Source organism: Vigna unguiculata, chromosome 9, assembly GCF_004118075.2.
Source record: "Vigna unguiculata cultivar IT97K-499-35 chromosome 9, ASM411807v1, whole genome shotgun sequence".
Classification (NCBI taxonomy): Eukaryota; Viridiplantae; Streptophyta; class Magnoliopsida; order Fabales; family Fabaceae; genus Vigna; species Vigna unguiculata.
The window spans coordinates 2,051,778-2,069,556 of NC_040287.1; the positions used below are offsets into that span (position 1 = coordinate 2,051,778).

Sequence of the window (17,779 nt, forward strand, 5' to 3'; positions counted from 1 at the left end):
ACAAGCATGCACGTTTACTTGCAAATACATATAAAATGTAGAGAGTACAAACACGAGAATGTTTTTTATGTTTTATTTTGTAATTTATGAAATTATATTTTCTTTTAATATTATTTAGTATTAAAGAGAAGAAAACAATTTCTTTTTGCATTGTATCACTACTAAAAAATGTCAATTTTGAATTTTGTTTTGTAAAAAATATTTAAAAATTTTATTGTAAAAAAAATTTACAAAAAATTACTACCAAATTTTTTCAAAATATTCTGTATAAGTAAAAAGTACTTACAAATTTTATAATTTTATAAAAAATAATAATCCACGAAAGAAATATGTGTCAATTAAGAAAAAATGACAGAAAAAAAATATTTTCTTGTAAATTCTTTTATCAAATTTACAAAAAAATCTATGTAATATAAAAATTTATAGTAATATATTTTTATAATATCATAGTAATGTATTTTTTATAATGTTGTGTTTTTTACTTTTTTAAAAATCATTTAAAAGATGCTTTTAAATTTATGAAAAAAAATTTAATGTGACACAATGTTACTTTTAAGTATCACTACTTTTGTCAAACATTAAAATTTAAATTAAAACTAAAGACATCGAAGATGAAATTAAGAAATAATAGTTCTAGAAAAAATAATCTTTTACTATTTTAAATTCAGCTTTAGAGAAGCATTTAAATGAGAAAGAAAAAGGTGACTGACACGATAAAACTGCAAGGATTTTCAACCCTATGGGCAGTCTCTAATTTCTGCATCTCTTCCAATCATACCAACAATAATCTTATCTCACTCTTTTTTTTTCCCTCATTTATTTTCTTCTCTCATAAAAAAATATTATACAATTAATTATTTTTTTTTGCAACATTAATGTGGCAAGTAAAGTATATGATACTGCAGTGCAGGCCACCTCAACATGGGTAGTACAGATAATTGGGACCCCCAAATTGGGTAACATGCGTAGTTGCTCTTTACAATTTATTTTATTGTATTAAATATTTTAAGTTAAATTAAATGTCATCATTATTTATTTTTTTAACTACCATAATTTTTTAATAAAGTATGAGCATTTCCAAATTTTCAACTAAGAAACATCATAATCAGCAGCATCAGCAGTAAGAACCGACAAGGCACCGGGAACAGTAGAGAGAGAGAGGTTGTATTTGAGGGTTCTTCATTTTGTGAAAGAGGATATATAAAGAGGTGTATGAGTTTCTCATCCCCTCATTCCTTCACTTTCTTGGGGGCACAGGGTTCTCACTCAGTGACCCTTTAATCTTTTTCATCCCTTTCTGGTTTTTTTTTCTCAACCTGTTTCTGGTTTGCAGAGCCTCTTCTTGCAACCTTCAACCTTTTCTTTTTCTTCTTCTTCTCTCGGCTCGTCATGGCTGGGGACAAAGGAAGCATAACTCTGGAAGAGATCAGGAACGAAACTGTTGATCTGGTATATATTCACACACCCTTTTCAACTTCTTTCTTTTTCTCTCAGTTTTTCTCTCTCATTAATGGCTGTGTAGAGGGTTCAATGAAGGAATATCAGAGAAAGACTGTTTCTTTTCTGTGTTTGCTTTGGTGGGTGGCGTGTGCCATCATGAATGAAACAATGATGTTTGGTTTTGGTTGGCTTCAAAGTTTAATGCTTTCATATCAGAAAAAAGTTTAGCTTTCATTTCTTGAGTTGAATCGCAACATGCATGTTTGGATTTCAGATGGGAGAGTTAAAAAAGGCATTTTTGCATATTTCTTTCTCTATTTTGTGTATATCATAGAATTCTGAAAATTATTGTTAATATAATCTAATTATTTACCTTTTCAAAATCTGTCTATTGGTGAATTTGTACCTAAAACCTTTACAATCTACTCACCCTTTTCACCTTTGGGTCCATTTTTCTTTAGAACTGGTCTGAGAATGAAAGTTATCAGAAAAAAAATTATATTTTTTCATCTATATGATATGATTTTCCTCACCTAACGTTTCATTGCTGAGAAAATCAAGGGGTGAAAATTAAAAGTCAAAAGAGGGAATTTCTGGGGAAGGTAACATGCAAGCAAGGAGAGAGTTTTTGAATATTGGAACCGTTACTTTGAAGGAAAACTATAGCTCTTAATTATAATTATGTAGTATTTATCTTTTTTTTTTTGTCAAAAGTAAACATGCATGAAAAGAGGGGAGGGTTACATATTCAGTTTGTTTTTTTCTTTCCTTGTTGAAAAATTACTTTGTTTGTGGTAGACCAAAATGTTAATTCTCCCTGGTCATACCTTAATTGCGGATCCAAACATGTGAGATACAGATAAGACATAGACTTCAACACGTCTATTTGAAAATGAATTCATGTGTGTTCATATTAGTGTACGGATTGATATTTGATATGTTTTATTTTTTTTTAAATTATTTGAAAGCTAAAAAATTTAAAAGGGTTTTCAAAAAAAGTTGTATAATTGACTAAAATGAATCGTTTCTGTGAATTTAATATGGTTTCGAAAATAAAAATGTGATTTTTGATTCTTTTGTTATTTATATTATCACTCGATCCATGATCATGTGTGTCTCTCTCTGTCTGTGCCTTGTTTGGTGGGAAGGAATTTAAAGTACTTTTCCGTGGTACTTTGGCCTTTTAAAAATATTGTGTGGATCATGGCCCTTGGGATTAACCGTTTTCATAGTAAGTCTCACATTCAACGGTTGTGACAGTGAGGGGTCCATGTTTTGTTTGGATTCATGAATGGGTTGGATTGGGAATTCACCATTTTGCCCTCACTGTGAAGTTTCAACTTGTTAGTTGTATAATACTATAATAATAGAATAAAGAAAGAGAAAAAGTGATTTTTTTAATTAAATAGAGACCAAACGGACCCCAACTTGTGCAAGAAGTGAAAGCTGTTTTCAGGAGCCAATCACATGGACAGATAGCTGTACTGTCCACTCTGACACTTAATACTTTCCTCATAATATAATATATTTTTTTTTTCTGAAATAATTATGTCTTAAAAACGTTGATTAAATATTAAAGAGACCGAATAATTACTGTCAGATTCTTTTATTTTACTTGATTTTCAACTGTTCAAATTATATTATTTAATTGGACTGTTTCATGTTAAAGTTATATAAGGCTGGTATAAAAAATGTTATTTTCATGAAATATTTAAAAGTGGCTTTCAATAGTAGTACTTGTTCTTTTTAATATTTTTTCTTTTGGGTTATAACATTTTTTAGACTTTTGGATCATTAGGATTTTTATTATTATTTGGCTGAGCAAGTTGTTCTGAAGTGGGGTTTTATTTATATTTTTTTTTTCAACGACTAGGATTAGGATTTTGGGTTTGTAGTCAAAGGAAGCTGGTTCATACCCATCACAGTGTTGTGTCCCTGTTGAAGCATGTGCAGCATTTGGCATGATTTGACTATAATTGGATACACAGTAGATGAAAAAGTGATTTTGAAGATAACTCTTTTAAAAGATAAAATAAGACAAAGTTAGATTGTGGTATACAAAAAACTAAAAAAACTCCATTATCCTATAAAACTATATATAAAATTAAAATTTCATGTTTCTGAATTGATTTCCAAGCAAAAAAATTGTAAACAAGAAATTTAATTTATTTTAACCACTGATATACTCGATTCAACTCAGACTGCACAAGATAGATTTCAAACAAAGTACAATAATTTTGTTTGTCTTTGTAGTGGAGATAATGTGTATATGTTTTATTTCAAATTCAGATTTTCTTTTATCAAAATATTGTGGAGAAATCCAACTGTCTCACGCTACCACCGTCATCCCTCTACACGTCTAATTATTATGGCTTTCTGTATGATTGTACTTGTATGCATGTGTGAGGTTACCAAGTTTTGGAAACATAAAAAGATTGAAAGGAAATATATGAATCAGATTGATTCATAATGAATGAACAACAATATTTACTATTTACTATAAGATGTAAATGTGTACAAAAGATCTAAGTTACGTGCAAGAATCAAAGAAAGGAAAACTTGTATTGATTGATAAAAAAACTTTGGATGAAAAATCTTGGTTACATATTAATCTGTTAACTAAGGAGTTCATTTTGTTCTAACAACACTGTGCTAATGTGTTTATAGGAACGTATTCCGATTGAGGAAGTGTTTGAGCAATTGAAATGTACCAGGGAAGGTTTGTCCTCCACGGAAGGAGAGAACAGGCTTCAAATATTTGGACCCAACAAACTAGAAGAAAAGAAGGTTCTTTTGTCTATCTCTAATGTGTTTAGATACAGTGATTAAGTGTAATGTCTGATTGATAATAGTTGTAAATGAAATGATACACAGGAAAGCAAGTTTCTGAAATTTCTTGGGTTCATGTGGAATCCACTTTCATGGGTCATGGAGGCTGCAGCTATTATGGCAATTGCTCTTGCAAATGGTGAAGGGAAGCCTCCAGATTGGCAAGATTTTGTGGGTATTGTGTGTTTGTTGCTGATCAACTCCACTATCAGTTTCATAGAAGAAAACAATGCTGGAAATGCTGCTGCTGCTCTTATGGCTGGTCTTGCTCCTAAAACAAAGGTAATAATAATAATAATATACAACTGAAATTTGTGTCTCTTCTCTCTGCATTTTCAAGTTGTGCATCTTTTCATGTCTCACAAAAATGTTTTGCAGGTTCTTAGAGATGGTAAATGGAGTGAGCAAGAAGCTGCAATTCTAGTCCCGGGAGACATAATCAGCATCAAGCTTGGTGACATTATTCCTGCTGATGCTCGTCTTCTTGAGGGTGATCCTCTTATGGTTGATCAAGCAGCACTGACTGGGGAATCACTTCCAGTTACCAAGCATCCAGGGCAAGAAGTGTTCTCTGGATCAACTTGTAAACAAGGAGAAATTGAAGCCGTTGTGATTGCAACTGGTGTGCACACATTCTTTGGAAAGGCAGCACATTTAGTGGATAGCACCAACCAAGTTGGACATTTCCAGAAGGTTCTTACAGCAATTGGGAACTTCTGCATCTGTTCCATTGCTGTTGGTATGCTGGCTGAGATCATTGTGATGTACCCAATTCAGCACCGCAAGTACAGGGATGGAATTGACAACCTTTTGGTGCTCTTGATTGGAGGAATCCCCATTGCTATGCCTACTGTGTTGTCTGTGACAATGGCCATTGGTTCTCACAAGCTCTCTCAGCAAGGTGCCATCACCAAGAGAATGACTGCCATTGAAGAAATGGCAGGCATGGATGTCCTTTGCAGTGACAAGACAGGAACACTCACCCTCAACAAACTCACTGTTGACAAGAACTTAGTTGAGGTCTTTGCCAAGGGTGTCGACAAGGATCATGTCATCCTTCTTGCTGCCAGGGCAGCCAGGACAGAAAACCAGGATGCCATAGATGCTGCCATTGTTGGAATGCTGGCTGATCCTAAAGAGGTAAAAGCTTGGCCAAACATGATAATAAATTTCAGAAGCCATTTCTTTAGCATTTTGTTTTTGGATAATATCTTGAACAAATGCATTCTAAATATCTGTTCAATTTCAGTATTTACTGTCATTCAGTTCATTATGGAAATTTTCTGCCATGAATTATGTGAACATACGTGCTTATGTATGCATTGTGCAGGCAAGGGCTGGGATAAGAGAGGTGCACTTTCTACCATTCAATCCTGTTGACAAGAGAACTGCTTTGACTTACATTGATTCTGATGGAAATTGGCACAGATCAAGCAAAGGTGCACCTGAGCAGGTAATCTTGATCAGTTTGTTCATAATTTGCGAGACTTATATTATAATTACTTCATTGGTGCTAATGTATTTATTTTTGTGAACAGATTATGTCCCTGTGTAACCTCAGGGATGATGCTAAGAAGAAGGTGCATGCTATCATTGACAAGTTTGCAGAAAGAGGGCTTCGTTCACTTGCTGTTGCTAGACAGGTTTTTATAGCTAGCCAGTGTTCATGTTTAAATTTTATATTTGGCATATCTTCATTTCCCTTCACCTTAACAATGTTTACTCACTGATACTTGTACAGGAAGTTCCTGAGAAATCAAAAGAAAGTGCTGGTGCTCCATGGCAGTTTGTTGGTTTGTTGTCACTGTTTGATCCCCCAAGACATGACAGTGCCGAAACCATTCGCCGAGCTCTCAACCTTGGTGTCAATGTTAAGATGATTACTGGTAACTAATCTCCACCATTCCAATATCTGTAGGAAAATTATGTTAGCAATAAAATACAACATTTGTTATCAGACATCCTTAATTTAAGTCATGAATTTTGTTCTGCCTCCTAGGTGATCAACTTGCCATAGCTAAGGAAACAGGAAGGAGACTTGGAATGGGAACAAACATGTATCCATCTGCTTCATTGCTTGGTCAAGACAAAGATGCAAGTATTGCCGCACTCCCTGTAGAAGAGCTGATTGAGAAGGCAGATGGATTTGCTGGTGTTTTTCCAGGTTCGTGCTTTTATCTTGTTATTGCCTTCTGCCTCTACTCATGTTCATTAGAACTGTGTCATAGATAGCTCATCATATGCTTATTATGTTCTATTTGTTGTACAACAGAGCACAAATATGAAATCGTGAAGAAGTTGCAAGAGAGGAAGCACATCTGTGGAATGACTGGAGATGGTGTCAATGACGCTCCTGCATTGAAGAAGGCTGATATTGGAATTGCTGTTGCCGATGCTACTGATGCTGCAAGAAGTGCTTCTGACATTGTCTTGACTGAACCCGGATTGAGTGTTATTATAAGCGCAGTCTTAACTAGCAGAGCTATTTTCCAAAGAATGAAGAACTATACGGTTTGTTACTTCTTCTTTGCTGTTATACTAGTCTTTTTTTCAACTACGATGCTGAAAATTAATTCCCGGTACCTTTATCTTTTCATTTCAGATATATGCAGTATCTATCACAATCCGTATAGTGGTAAGTAGAGAATGTTACTGTGATTGATTAAATATGTACTTCATTAAGTAAAGGAATAGGTATTGATCAGTTTTTATTTTCTGTATCTCAATGCAGTTTGGCTTCATGTTCATTGCACTGATCTGGAAATTCGACTTCTCCCCTTTTATGGTTTTGATTATTGCCATCCTGAATGATGGTAAAATTCTTATTTATCTGAAACATGTTGATACCTTCTTCTTTTTTATGATAAGTGAGAACCGTGATCTAAAACAGTATTGTCAAACTATTAGGAACAATCATGACAATTTCAAAGGACAGGGTTAAGCCATCTCCCCTACCTGATAGCTGGAAACTGAAAGAAATATTTGCTACTGGGGTTGTGCTTGGAGGTTACTTGGCACTGATGACTGTTATATTCTTCTGGGCAATGAGAGAGACTACTTTCTTCCCTGTAAGAAATATTTACCTTTCATGCTTCCATATTGCGGTTCATGTTCTTGTTTTGGCTCAAATGTCTGAGACACTAATCCATCCCTCCATTGTTACTGAAGGATAAATTTGGAGTTAGAGATATTCATGACAGTCCAGATGAAATGACCGCTGCTTTGTATCTACAAGTCAGTATAGTTAGCCAGGCTTTGATATTTGTAACCCGTTCACGCAGCTGGTCCTTTGTTGAACGCCCTGGATTGTTGCTAGTGAGTGCTTTCGTTATTGCTCAGCTGGTAAGAATCATGATCTTCCATCATTTATGCTAGAATTGGATAAATGGAACTGAAATGTGATCAACTTCGAGTGTTAATTGTTTCATTATAAGAATTGGAATGATGTTTTGAGCTTATGATCTTGCAGATTGCTACATTATTAGCAGTTTATGCAAACTGGGGCTTTGCAAGGATCAAAGGAATTGGGTGGGGTTGGGCAGGAGTTATATGGCTCTACAGCATTGTCTTCTATGTCCCCCTTGACTTCATGAAGTTCGCCATCCGCTACATCTTGAGTGGCAAAGCTTGGTTGAATCTCCTAGAGAACAAGGTAATGCATAGTTTTTTCACTTTTGCTTATTCTTTAACTGTGAAGTTTCTATGCACAGGTTTCAGATTTGGTAACTGTTTGAAATTGTTGGTGACAGACTGCATTCACCACCAAGAAAGACTATGGTAAAGAGGAGAGGGAAGCTCAATGGGCTCTTGCTCAGAGGACCCTTCATGGACTGCAACCACCAGAAGCTTCTAACATCTTCAATGAGAAGAGCAGTTACAGAGAACTTTCTGAGATTGCTGAGCAAGCCAAGAGAAGAGCTGAAGTTGCAAGGTAAAAAAACAACCACATTTTTGTATCACAATTGATTCATTACTTGGCATGGAACTAATACATGAAAATTCTCTCTTTTTCACCTACCCTTTTCAGGCTTCGTGAGCTTCACACACTAAAGGGACATGTTGAGTCTGTGGTGAAGCTGAAAGGTTTGGACATTGACACAATCCAGCAGCATTACACAGTGTAATAAACAACAGAAGAACGTTGTAGATAGCAAAAGGGCCAAAATTGAATGCTTTAAAGGAACGGAGAGACAAGGATAAGGCCAAACTATTTTTATGCTTACTAGGTAGGGAGAGGAAGCCTGTGATATATCCATCTCTCTCAGTCTGTTTATCTTTTTTTCATGTATTTTCAGATGTTTTAGTCTAAATTTTTTGCTTTGATGCTTGGGGAAAAGTGGTGTTACCTTCAATCCTTGTTTTTCATATGCTTTTGAGTCCTTCCTCAACCAGGGTTGTAATGTTTGATTTGTCGCTTTAAAGTGGCAGTGACTAGACAATGAGCTTATTGGGAATTTTGTGGTGGGAGAATAAGAGTTTATGAAGCTTTAACGGCATCATGCAAAATTCAAAATTTGAAACTTTGACTTCTTCTCAACAAAGACCTTTTTCATGTTTTATTTAATAGATTTCAAAAAAATTGAAAAATAAATAAAACAAAGAAAACTGATTAAGGGAAATATAATTTTTTTATGATGTGAATGAAAACTGATTATATAGAACTTCGAACCTGTAGTTATTTGCATATCACTCTTACATATTCAGACAATTGAACAATTGGTTCTACATGTCAAATTCTCAAAAGGATAACAACTTAAAAGAAGTTTCAGTTTTTAAATCATTAATACTTTATCAATTAAACATTAGAAATATCTTTTAGCCAAAAAGACAAGAGTCCAACCAGGATAGCATTTAAAGTATTCTCTTCATTTTCCCTTGTCATGTGTCCTCTACTCCTTATGATACATTTTTAATGCACTCGTTTAATTCTTATAATCCATTATCTGACCTGCCAATTTAATCTCCTCATCTTTGTTATACTACTCTTTCTCTTAATAAAGTATCCTAGTTGGTATTGAACCAATTAATTGGAGCTATTACCACACAACCCCTAATTTTTAGCTCTTTATAAATATAGACTAAAAGAAAAATTAGTTCAAAATAGCTTACTTTAAAAAAAAAATTAATTGGTTGGATCTATCACCATAAAATGCATAACTACTACGTATATGCAAAACGTAACTAAGCTTTAGTGAATATATACAGTAAAGATACAAGTAGAATTTTGCGGTTAAACCTTTAACTCATGTTTGAAATAATCTAGAAGTGAATTAAGGATACAAAATGAATTTGCGAAATTTTCCACAATGAATTTCAAGTTCACAGAAACAGACAAGCACGTAACGATATGAAATTGACTCTTTTGACCAAGAAATAGTTGTTGTGATTATTTAAAGGGTTAAGTATGTTTTTAGTCCTGAACTTTGATCCAAAATTGAAATTTGTTCGAAGGCCGAAATTTTAATAAATTTTGGTCCCTAAATTTAAAAAATGAATATAGTCATTTTAATCCAATTTTGTTAACTTTTTTTTAGATTTCGAACGCATTTCTCAGTAAATATTGAACTAAGAATGTGTCAAACGGCATAAACAACTCCAATATTAACAAGAGACACATTCGACATGTTGAAAAAAGTTAACGTAATTGAATTAAAAGTAAGGGATGATGGTGTAAAAAACTGTATAACTTCTGTAGTTGGACTGAAGGCACATAAGTGAGAATAGAATAACAAAGGGTGCATCTAAAAGAAAAAACGTGGTGCATAAGGTAACAGGCCAGTGTGTTCAGAATTTTAAAAAAAGAAAAACAAAGGGGCTCTCCATGTTCTTCCAAACAATTCTTCTCCACGTTCAATTTATTTTAATTTTCTCACAATACTCCTTTGACTTCTTCCAATAAAATTAATTACCCTTTTCTCTCTCGTATTTATTCATTGTCGATGTCCTAAATCCACACCCCAAACCAATAAATTACCAAAATTTGAAATTTAGTAAACAAATATAAAATTCGTTTCCCAATTAAAGTGAAATTCCTTTTTAGAAAATACTATATTTCGAAATCTGATTCACAAAAGTAAAATCCGTTATAAATTAAAATGCACTGTATTTTCAAAAACCACTAAAAGAAATTATCGAATTTCGAAATCTAGTTGAAGTTATCGAATTTAGAAATCCAATTGAAGAAATTTCAAAATTTCAAAATTTTCGTATAAATATATAATTCTTTTTTCTTTTTTTTAATTTTTTAATACATTATTATTTTTCTTTGTGTTATTTAATTTTATTTATTTTTCAATTTTTTTAAAATCTATTAAATAAAACTGAATATATATATATATATATATATATATATATATATATATATATATATATATATATATATATATATATATATATATATATATATATATAGTTTGGGGTGCGGAGTGAGGGAGAGAAAAAAGTGTAATTAATTTTTATTGGACAAAGTCAAAGAAGTATTGTGGAAAAATTAAATAAATTTGGAGGTTTAGAAGAATGGTCTGGAGGTGCATGGAGGAGCCCATTCGTTTTTCCTTTTTTCAAAATTCTGATCACACTGGCCTGTTACCTTCTACACCACGCATTTTTGGATGCCCCCTTCTTTATTCTATTCTCACTTATGGGCCATGAGTCCAATTACAGAAGTTTCACAGTTTATTTCACTCTCATCCCTTACTTTTAAACTATGATGCACCGATATTTCAAATTAAATCACATATCTGTATTCAACACATATTGTGTCTGATACTTGACCGATACTTATCAATGAAGTATCTAATTTATAAAGTTGTAGTACAATATAATAAAATCTTTGAATAATGAACAATTTTAATAAAAAAATAATTAGTCACTATATAATGACCAAATTGAGAATTAAAATAGTTCAAAAAAAATTATAATTGATCTCTAAATTAATAATTAAAATAGTTTCAATTATGAATTGATTTTTAAATTGGTCACTAACATTAACTACCAGATTTTGGCTACTAAAATAATTGATCTCTAATTAAGAAATTTGGATTCACATTAACAATCATATATTTATTTGTAAGAATTATTGTACACTTATCGATATTCATATATCACGTATCTATCACGTATTGTATCATATTATTTTAAAAATAAACATATTGACATATCAGTGTCGTATCTGATATACATATCGTATCTATGCATTATAACTTTTAAATAATCACAACAACTGCTTAATGGTCAAAAGAGTCAATTTCATATAGTTATCTGCTTTTTCGTTTCTGTGAACTTGAAATTCATCGTGGAAATTTCTGCAAATTCATTTTGTATCCTTAATTCACTCCTAGGAGAAAGGATGGAGAGAAGATTAATTAATGTTTATTGGTCAAAGTCAGAAAAGTATAATTGTGGGAAAATTGAAAAATATTGAAGGTGTTGAAGAATTGTTTGGAGACGCACGGAGAAGCCTCAAAACGAAATGCAAGGTGCAGGAATGGTAAATACGAAGTGCGAAAATTAAAAAGAATATGTTAAAAAAAGTTTGGGGTTCTGGTTCAACTTTATTATGACCGACCAAAAAATTTTCAAAAAGAAATAGTTTATATCATAATACAAAAATAAAAACATAATAATGATGTACCAAAAATTAATGTTGATGGAATACAAAGGTGAGATTTATTCAATATGAGTAAAATGTAAAAGAAGGATAAACAACAAAAAAGATGAGTTGTTAGGTTGGAGACGACCCTGATATTGCCAATGGTATGCAGGAAGTAAAGCTTATTCTAACCTAATTGTTCACCTGACTCATCTTTTGGGAGGACTGTGCACTCAGACATGCAGGGGAAGGTACATGGAGCTCCTAGGCATCATGTTTGATCACCCTGTGAAGGAGTTTTCAGCTGACAAGAGAAAATGGAAACTGTTGAATACATAAGTTTGAATACATGTTTGATAACAGGTATAATATATGTCAGTGCTACAACAGCTTCTGACATAACAGGCTTTTCAGAAAATAAAAGTCCAACTAAACTTCTTAGATCAAAATTTCATCCCAAAGGAAATGAAGTAAATACCTGAGATTGGGAAGATATGAAATACAACTGGTTGCAGTTGTTCAATGTAAGCACATTGAGTCACACCATTCCATTTGTTGCATGAAACTGCTATATGTCGATGTTCTTACTATGCTCACCCCAAATCCGCTTAATACAATCATAAACCATTTACTATAATATCTGCCATTGTCTTAGTCGGCCTTCTAACCATGATTTTAAACCTTGTGAGACTGTTAGCTATGTTGTTTAGGAAGTTGGAACATCTTTGGTCGTAAATCACAACCACTTTCTGCGATTCAACAGAACTAGGTCTGTCAAACTTATACCAAAACTGATAATTTAGTTGCATTCTATATGTGTGCGTTATACCTTTACCCTCACAATCACTTATAACGATGTTAACTTTAAGCTTATCAACTTCTCCGAGGAGTACGAAGCAAAATATGAAGCCATATACAGGGGAAGGTGGAGCAGAAGAGAGATCTATAATTACAGAATATTTTTGTCTTGTATTCCAACCATTCTGGAACACTGCTTCCTGGATATGCGTAAAAGGCTTGAAAAGAATCATAGTGGTTGTTGTAATTTTGAAAATCATCTTGCCTTGGCGCAGATAGGTGTTGGTTTGCAAATTTCATGATGTTGATTCGTGCATTCAACCCGATAGCCTCCAGAGAACGTTCATCCAAGTTCATGCAATTGTCGAACAAAACCTGCTTCCTGTTTTCCTTTATTTGTTCAACTGCCGTTGAATGGAAGAATACAGTCTTCAATGATTCGCAGCCTCCTGCATATAGAGTTTGCAGGGAAAGAGGAAGCTCTGGTATTTCTAAAAGCTTCCCGCAAAAGGTTATGTCCAGATGTAGCAGTTGTATAAGGTTGACGAAGGATGAAGGTAACCTCTCAATATGACTTCCACCAAGACATAGGAATTCAAGCTTGCGTTGATGCCCAAATGATGAGCGAAGTGCTTTCATACTCGTGAGTTCTAAGTTCAGTTCTTTCATATTATCTGATGTCAGTGTGAACTCCATAAGATTACAACACCCATCAAGGTCGAGATAACTAAAACTGCGTAAATGGATATCGGTTGCGGGTATAGTAAGGCGCATGCACCCACAAAGGTTCAAAGTCTCAAGGTTAGGCAAAGAGAAAACAGATGGGTGCAAACTGGTTAAACTAATACACTCCCTGAGGCACAGAACTTCAATATTTGTGGCTTTTGATAAATCCGGCAGCTCTTTCAATCTCAATGAGTTTCTGAGGTCAAGTTCTTTTAAATTCACCAGATTCTGTAATCAAACAAAACAAAATGACGATGTCATAGACTAAGATCAATTTTTTATTGCTTGAATTAGCAAAGAATTATAAGTGAGACTAATATTTACCTTCACTCCATCCCAAAGTTTTTCCATTCGACCCGATCCCAATATCAATATCACAAGCTTTTCCCCAGAAAATTTGTCTGGCAAGGATTTTAGAGGGTAAAAATCCCAATAAAGAAATCTTAGTTCAGTCGCCAAAAATTGAAGCTCTTCTTCAGCAACAAGTTGACTGTAGCAATTATAGTTATCGTACCCATGTATTTCCATGAATCTTAGTCTGCACATCTTAGCAAATATGTGAGGCATTAACTTTTGTTCCTTAAGTGCTTTCAAGTCAATTTGTATGCTTCTAATGGCCTCACTAACCTGTCACCAATATAGCAGAGAAGTTAGACATAATTTGGAACCATATTTCTCAAAAAAAAAATTCAGATGTTATATATTGTTGGGAATAGTCCAAGTGTGAGTCAAAGTCCCACATTGGATAGAAAAGACAAAGTTAAATACTATATAAGAATAAAGGCCCATAACAACATTGCCTTAAGGTTTTGGTGTAAAAGTGGTGTCTAAGGTCTTATATGTGTAAGACTAATGTCATATAACCATATAGAACCACAATCTCTCAATGACCATAACTATGTCATGACTATGACTATAAACCATATATGAAAAAATATAACCTATCAACTGGTATCAAGAGCCATTGTTCTTACTGCCGATAGAATGGAAGGAAATATGTCACACGTCGCAATTCCACTCTTTGATGGTGAAAGCTATGATCTATGGGCGGTAAGAATGCAAACATATCTAGAGGGGCTAGATCTATGGGAAGTTGTGGAGGAAGATGATGTTCCTCCGTATAACATATCACATATATCTCTTATATCTCTCATATTATCAAAAGCCCTAAAAATCCCAACATATATTTAGTTAGGCTTCAACCTTGTCATTTTCCAAAGCTTCATATGTGTCATCAGGATCCCACAAGCGGCTGCGGTTTACAGGGTTCTCAGTAGACTCTTGACGAACAATCTCCCAAGCCATTTCTTGTATACTGTCATGCATACATAACAAATTATCTTTGGAAAATGTTATAAGAGCTTTATCTTTAAGCCTTTCTAGTGCAACAACCACTGAGTTGTCTCTTTCACCATCTTTCAGTAAATATTTTAGACAGTCAATAGTTATCTTCAAACGCGATCTGCAAACAAAACATGCAAGATCAAGAAAAATCTGTTTCTCTTTGCGATCTAAATCGTCATAACTCAGCTTTATAACATCATAAACTTTTGTAGGAGGAACCATTTTAAGCTTGTCTATCTCACTTTCCCATACTTCCTCATTCTTACCATGTAGTCGATGAGCCAAAACTTTCAGAATTAGTGGAAGACCTTTGGCATAATGTACAATCCTTTTTGAGAGTTCATCGTACTCCCTTTGATGATCACTTTGGTTAAAGGCATTCAAATTGAAAAGTTCAAGAGCTTCATCTGAAGTCAATTCTCTAAGATGATATATCTCATCAGCTTTGCTAGCTTTAAGCACTTGCTCATCTCTGGTTGTTACAATTATGCTACTGCCTGATCCAAAATTGTCAACAGCTCCCAAAAGTTCTGTTATGTGATCTGAGTCATTCACATCATCAAGAATAATGAGAACCTTCATTTGACGAATTCTCCTAACAATATCTTCTGGCAGTGAATTGGGTGTGTCAATTTTCACATCTCCTAACAGAGCAGAAAAAATTTCTTCCTTCAAAGAAACTTTTCCTTTTCTACTTGACTGTTCTCTTTCATTGGCCAAAAAATAACAACCTTCATATTTAGACCGTAGTTTGTTGAATACTTCTTCTGCAAGGGTTGTCTTGCCTATACCACCCATACCCCAAAGTCCAATAAGACGGGCTTTTTCAGACTCTACATCTCTGTGTATCAATGATTCTACATCTGCAATTCTTTTATCGATTCCAACGAGCCCTTTTGAGATAACCACGGATTTCCTCAACCTCATCAGCACAAGATCTATTATTGCTTTTAGCATGTCAGCATCATTTCTATAAGACACCAACACACACAAAGAGAGACAAAATGAGTTAAAATCAATGGTATCAATATTAACTCATTTGGAATTGTGAAATTAGTTTTGGGACATGGGTTTTCAAGGTGCATCATGGAAAATTTCCTCCATTTCATACATCCTTGTCAGTGGATATTCCTTAACTAATTCAATGGATGAACTAAGGATTGGTTACAGCAGGATTTTAGCATAGTGGTGCTGGCTTAAATTATGCAAAAGTATTATTAACTAATAATCATATAAAGGCAAATATCATTTTGCTATTTAGCTAACTTGATATGCACATATACTACATAACAACTAGATAACATTGATCAACTATGTGGGGAAAGTGCTAACCGAAATTTTGATGACTCAATTCCAGATAAATCAGCAGACTTTTCGAAGACACGTCTCCAGAGTTGAACCTCACTCTTACGTTTTCTTGCATGCTCGGAGAATGCTTCTTTGTAACCTTGAGATGATTGATGCCGTACATCTGTAGGTGTTACATGGTAGAAAACAGGGATGACGGTATGTCCATATTTCTCTTTGCATTCAAGTATGGTCACAAGTTCTTTCAAACACCAACGAGAAGAAGCATATTCTGGTGAGAATATGATCAAAGAAATGGATGATCCTCCAATTGCAGCAACAAGTGACGGCCATAGTTCTTCCCCCTTTTCAAGCTTATCATCTACAAAGGCATTTATTTTCTTCACGTCAAAAGCCTCAGTCAGATGGCTAAGGAACCCATCGCGGATATCTTCACCCCTGAAGCTAACAAAAACATCATACTTTATTTTAGGTGAGTTGTTGTTTGAGATGGGTTTTTTCTCTACACCATTCAGTTTTGGAAATAACCTAGAGAAAATGAAAAGGAACACACAGAGAAATGAACAAGAGACAAAGAAATACAACATATTCAATTTGCCAAACACAGAGAAACAAGGTATGGTGTTGGATTGGAACAAAGTCCTCACTGGATCTTAACTCTATACACAATTCATTTGTAAAATCCAATAAACATGTAAATCAATTCAAAGAAAAACTTCAGAATATAAAGATGAGAAACATGGAGGGAGTTTCATTGACCTAGTATAAATGTAAGACTCGCATTTTTCTTTCTTTCTTCTCAAATCGATTTAAAGTAACATTTCACATTGAAAAATCAATCTAGATGACTCATTCTACCCCTTTTGATGGTCACTTCAGTTAGAGGCGTTGAAATTGAAAGTTCACATGTTTCATATCCTAATACAATTCGCTAATGTGCTATGTCTCATCAACTTTGTTACTTATCTCTCGTTGTTACAATTATTTTGCTACCAAATCCAAATTATCAAGTCTTTTAAAAATCATTTTCATTAGTTTCTAAATTATAAACATAAATATATTGATCTGACTTTAATCAGCTACATCTTCCTCTCTTCCATTTCAAATAACAAAAAGAATACGTAAATTTCAAAATACATTAACAAATAAATTTTAAAAAAATCAAATATGAGAATATGAGGATATATATAATACTTTTAAAATTTTTATACTCATGAAAACAGTTCTCTTAAAAATTTTCTTAAAGATCCATGGTATGATTATGTATTTATACTCATTTTTGACTTGAGGAGAATGAAAAACATGCAATAATTTTATTTTCAACAATAAGATATTCAAAATTATCTATATAAAAGAAGATATATTAACATATTTTAACTTAGAAGGAGGAATGAGTCTGCGAGTAGAGGTTATAACAAACAAAGCTAGCCCTATCTACATGATAGTATCCTTAAGACTTAAAAATGAATTTCTAATGTGAACGTTGGCCTATAAATTCTGACTACGAAACCCAGGCATGACTTTTGCTATGGGTATTTATGGAATCTCAGGGTTAGGGTCAAATGGTTTAGTGTTTCTTCATACATCACACACACGTGATCTGATTCAGTCTTCTCATAGCCATAACCTATGTAAATTGGAACACTGATACTTTTACTTTCGCCCTCGCCGTCAATAGTGATCACTTACATCCAATCTAACAACATCTGTGCTATGGTACTTACCAAGAGATCAATAACTATA

General features: G+C 33.6%; 2 protein-coding genes across 4 annotated transcripts; one reads left to right on the forward strand and one right to left on the reverse strand.

Annotated features, from left to right (window-relative positions):
- Nucleotides 1–1,174: 1,174 nt before the first annotated feature.
- LOC114164447 (plasma membrane ATPase 4) lies at nt 1,175–8,789 on the forward strand. Its single transcript, XM_028049122.1, has 16 exons — nt 1,175–1,449; nt 4,108–4,227; nt 4,315–4,551; nt 4,648–5,409; nt 5,600–5,722; nt 5,808–5,912; nt 6,011–6,155; nt 6,269–6,433; nt 6,542–6,780; nt 6,872–6,904; nt 7,001–7,082; nt 7,177–7,337; nt 7,438–7,611; nt 7,739–7,921; nt 8,019–8,200; nt 8,297–8,789. Exons 1-16 carry the CDS (start codon nt 1,390–1,392, stop codon nt 8,391–8,393), a joined length of 2,868 nt encoding a protein of 955 aa, XP_027904923.1. The 5' UTR covers nt 1,175–1,389; the 3' UTR covers nt 8,394–8,789.
- Nucleotides 8,790–11,849: 3,060 nt separating this feature from the next.
- LOC114163401 (TMV resistance protein N-like) lies at nt 11,850–16,786 on the reverse strand. 3 transcript variants are annotated; one of them, XM_028047717.1, is made up of 5 exons: nt 16,061–16,786; nt 14,588–15,698; nt 13,709–14,011; nt 12,339–13,612; nt 11,850–12,184 (listed from the first exon to the last, which is right to left on the reverse strand). In XM_028047717.1, the coding sequence occupies exons 1-4, from the start codon at nt 16,621–16,623 to the stop codon at nt 12,734–12,736; spliced, it is 2,856 nt and encodes a 951-aa protein (XP_027903518.1). In that variant the 5' UTR covers nt 16,624–16,786; the 3' UTR covers nt 11,850–12,184; nt 12,339–12,733. The 3 variants fall into 3 exon arrangements, with proteins under 3 accessions (XP_027903518.1, XP_027903517.1, XP_027903519.1); XM_028047716.1 differs by having other exon boundaries at nt 11,852–12,164; XM_028047718.1 differs by lacking the exon at nt 11,850–12,184 and having other exon boundaries at nt 13,322–13,612; nt 13,709–13,785; nt 13,899–14,011.
- Between the last annotated feature and the right edge of the window lie 993 nt (nt 16,787–17,779).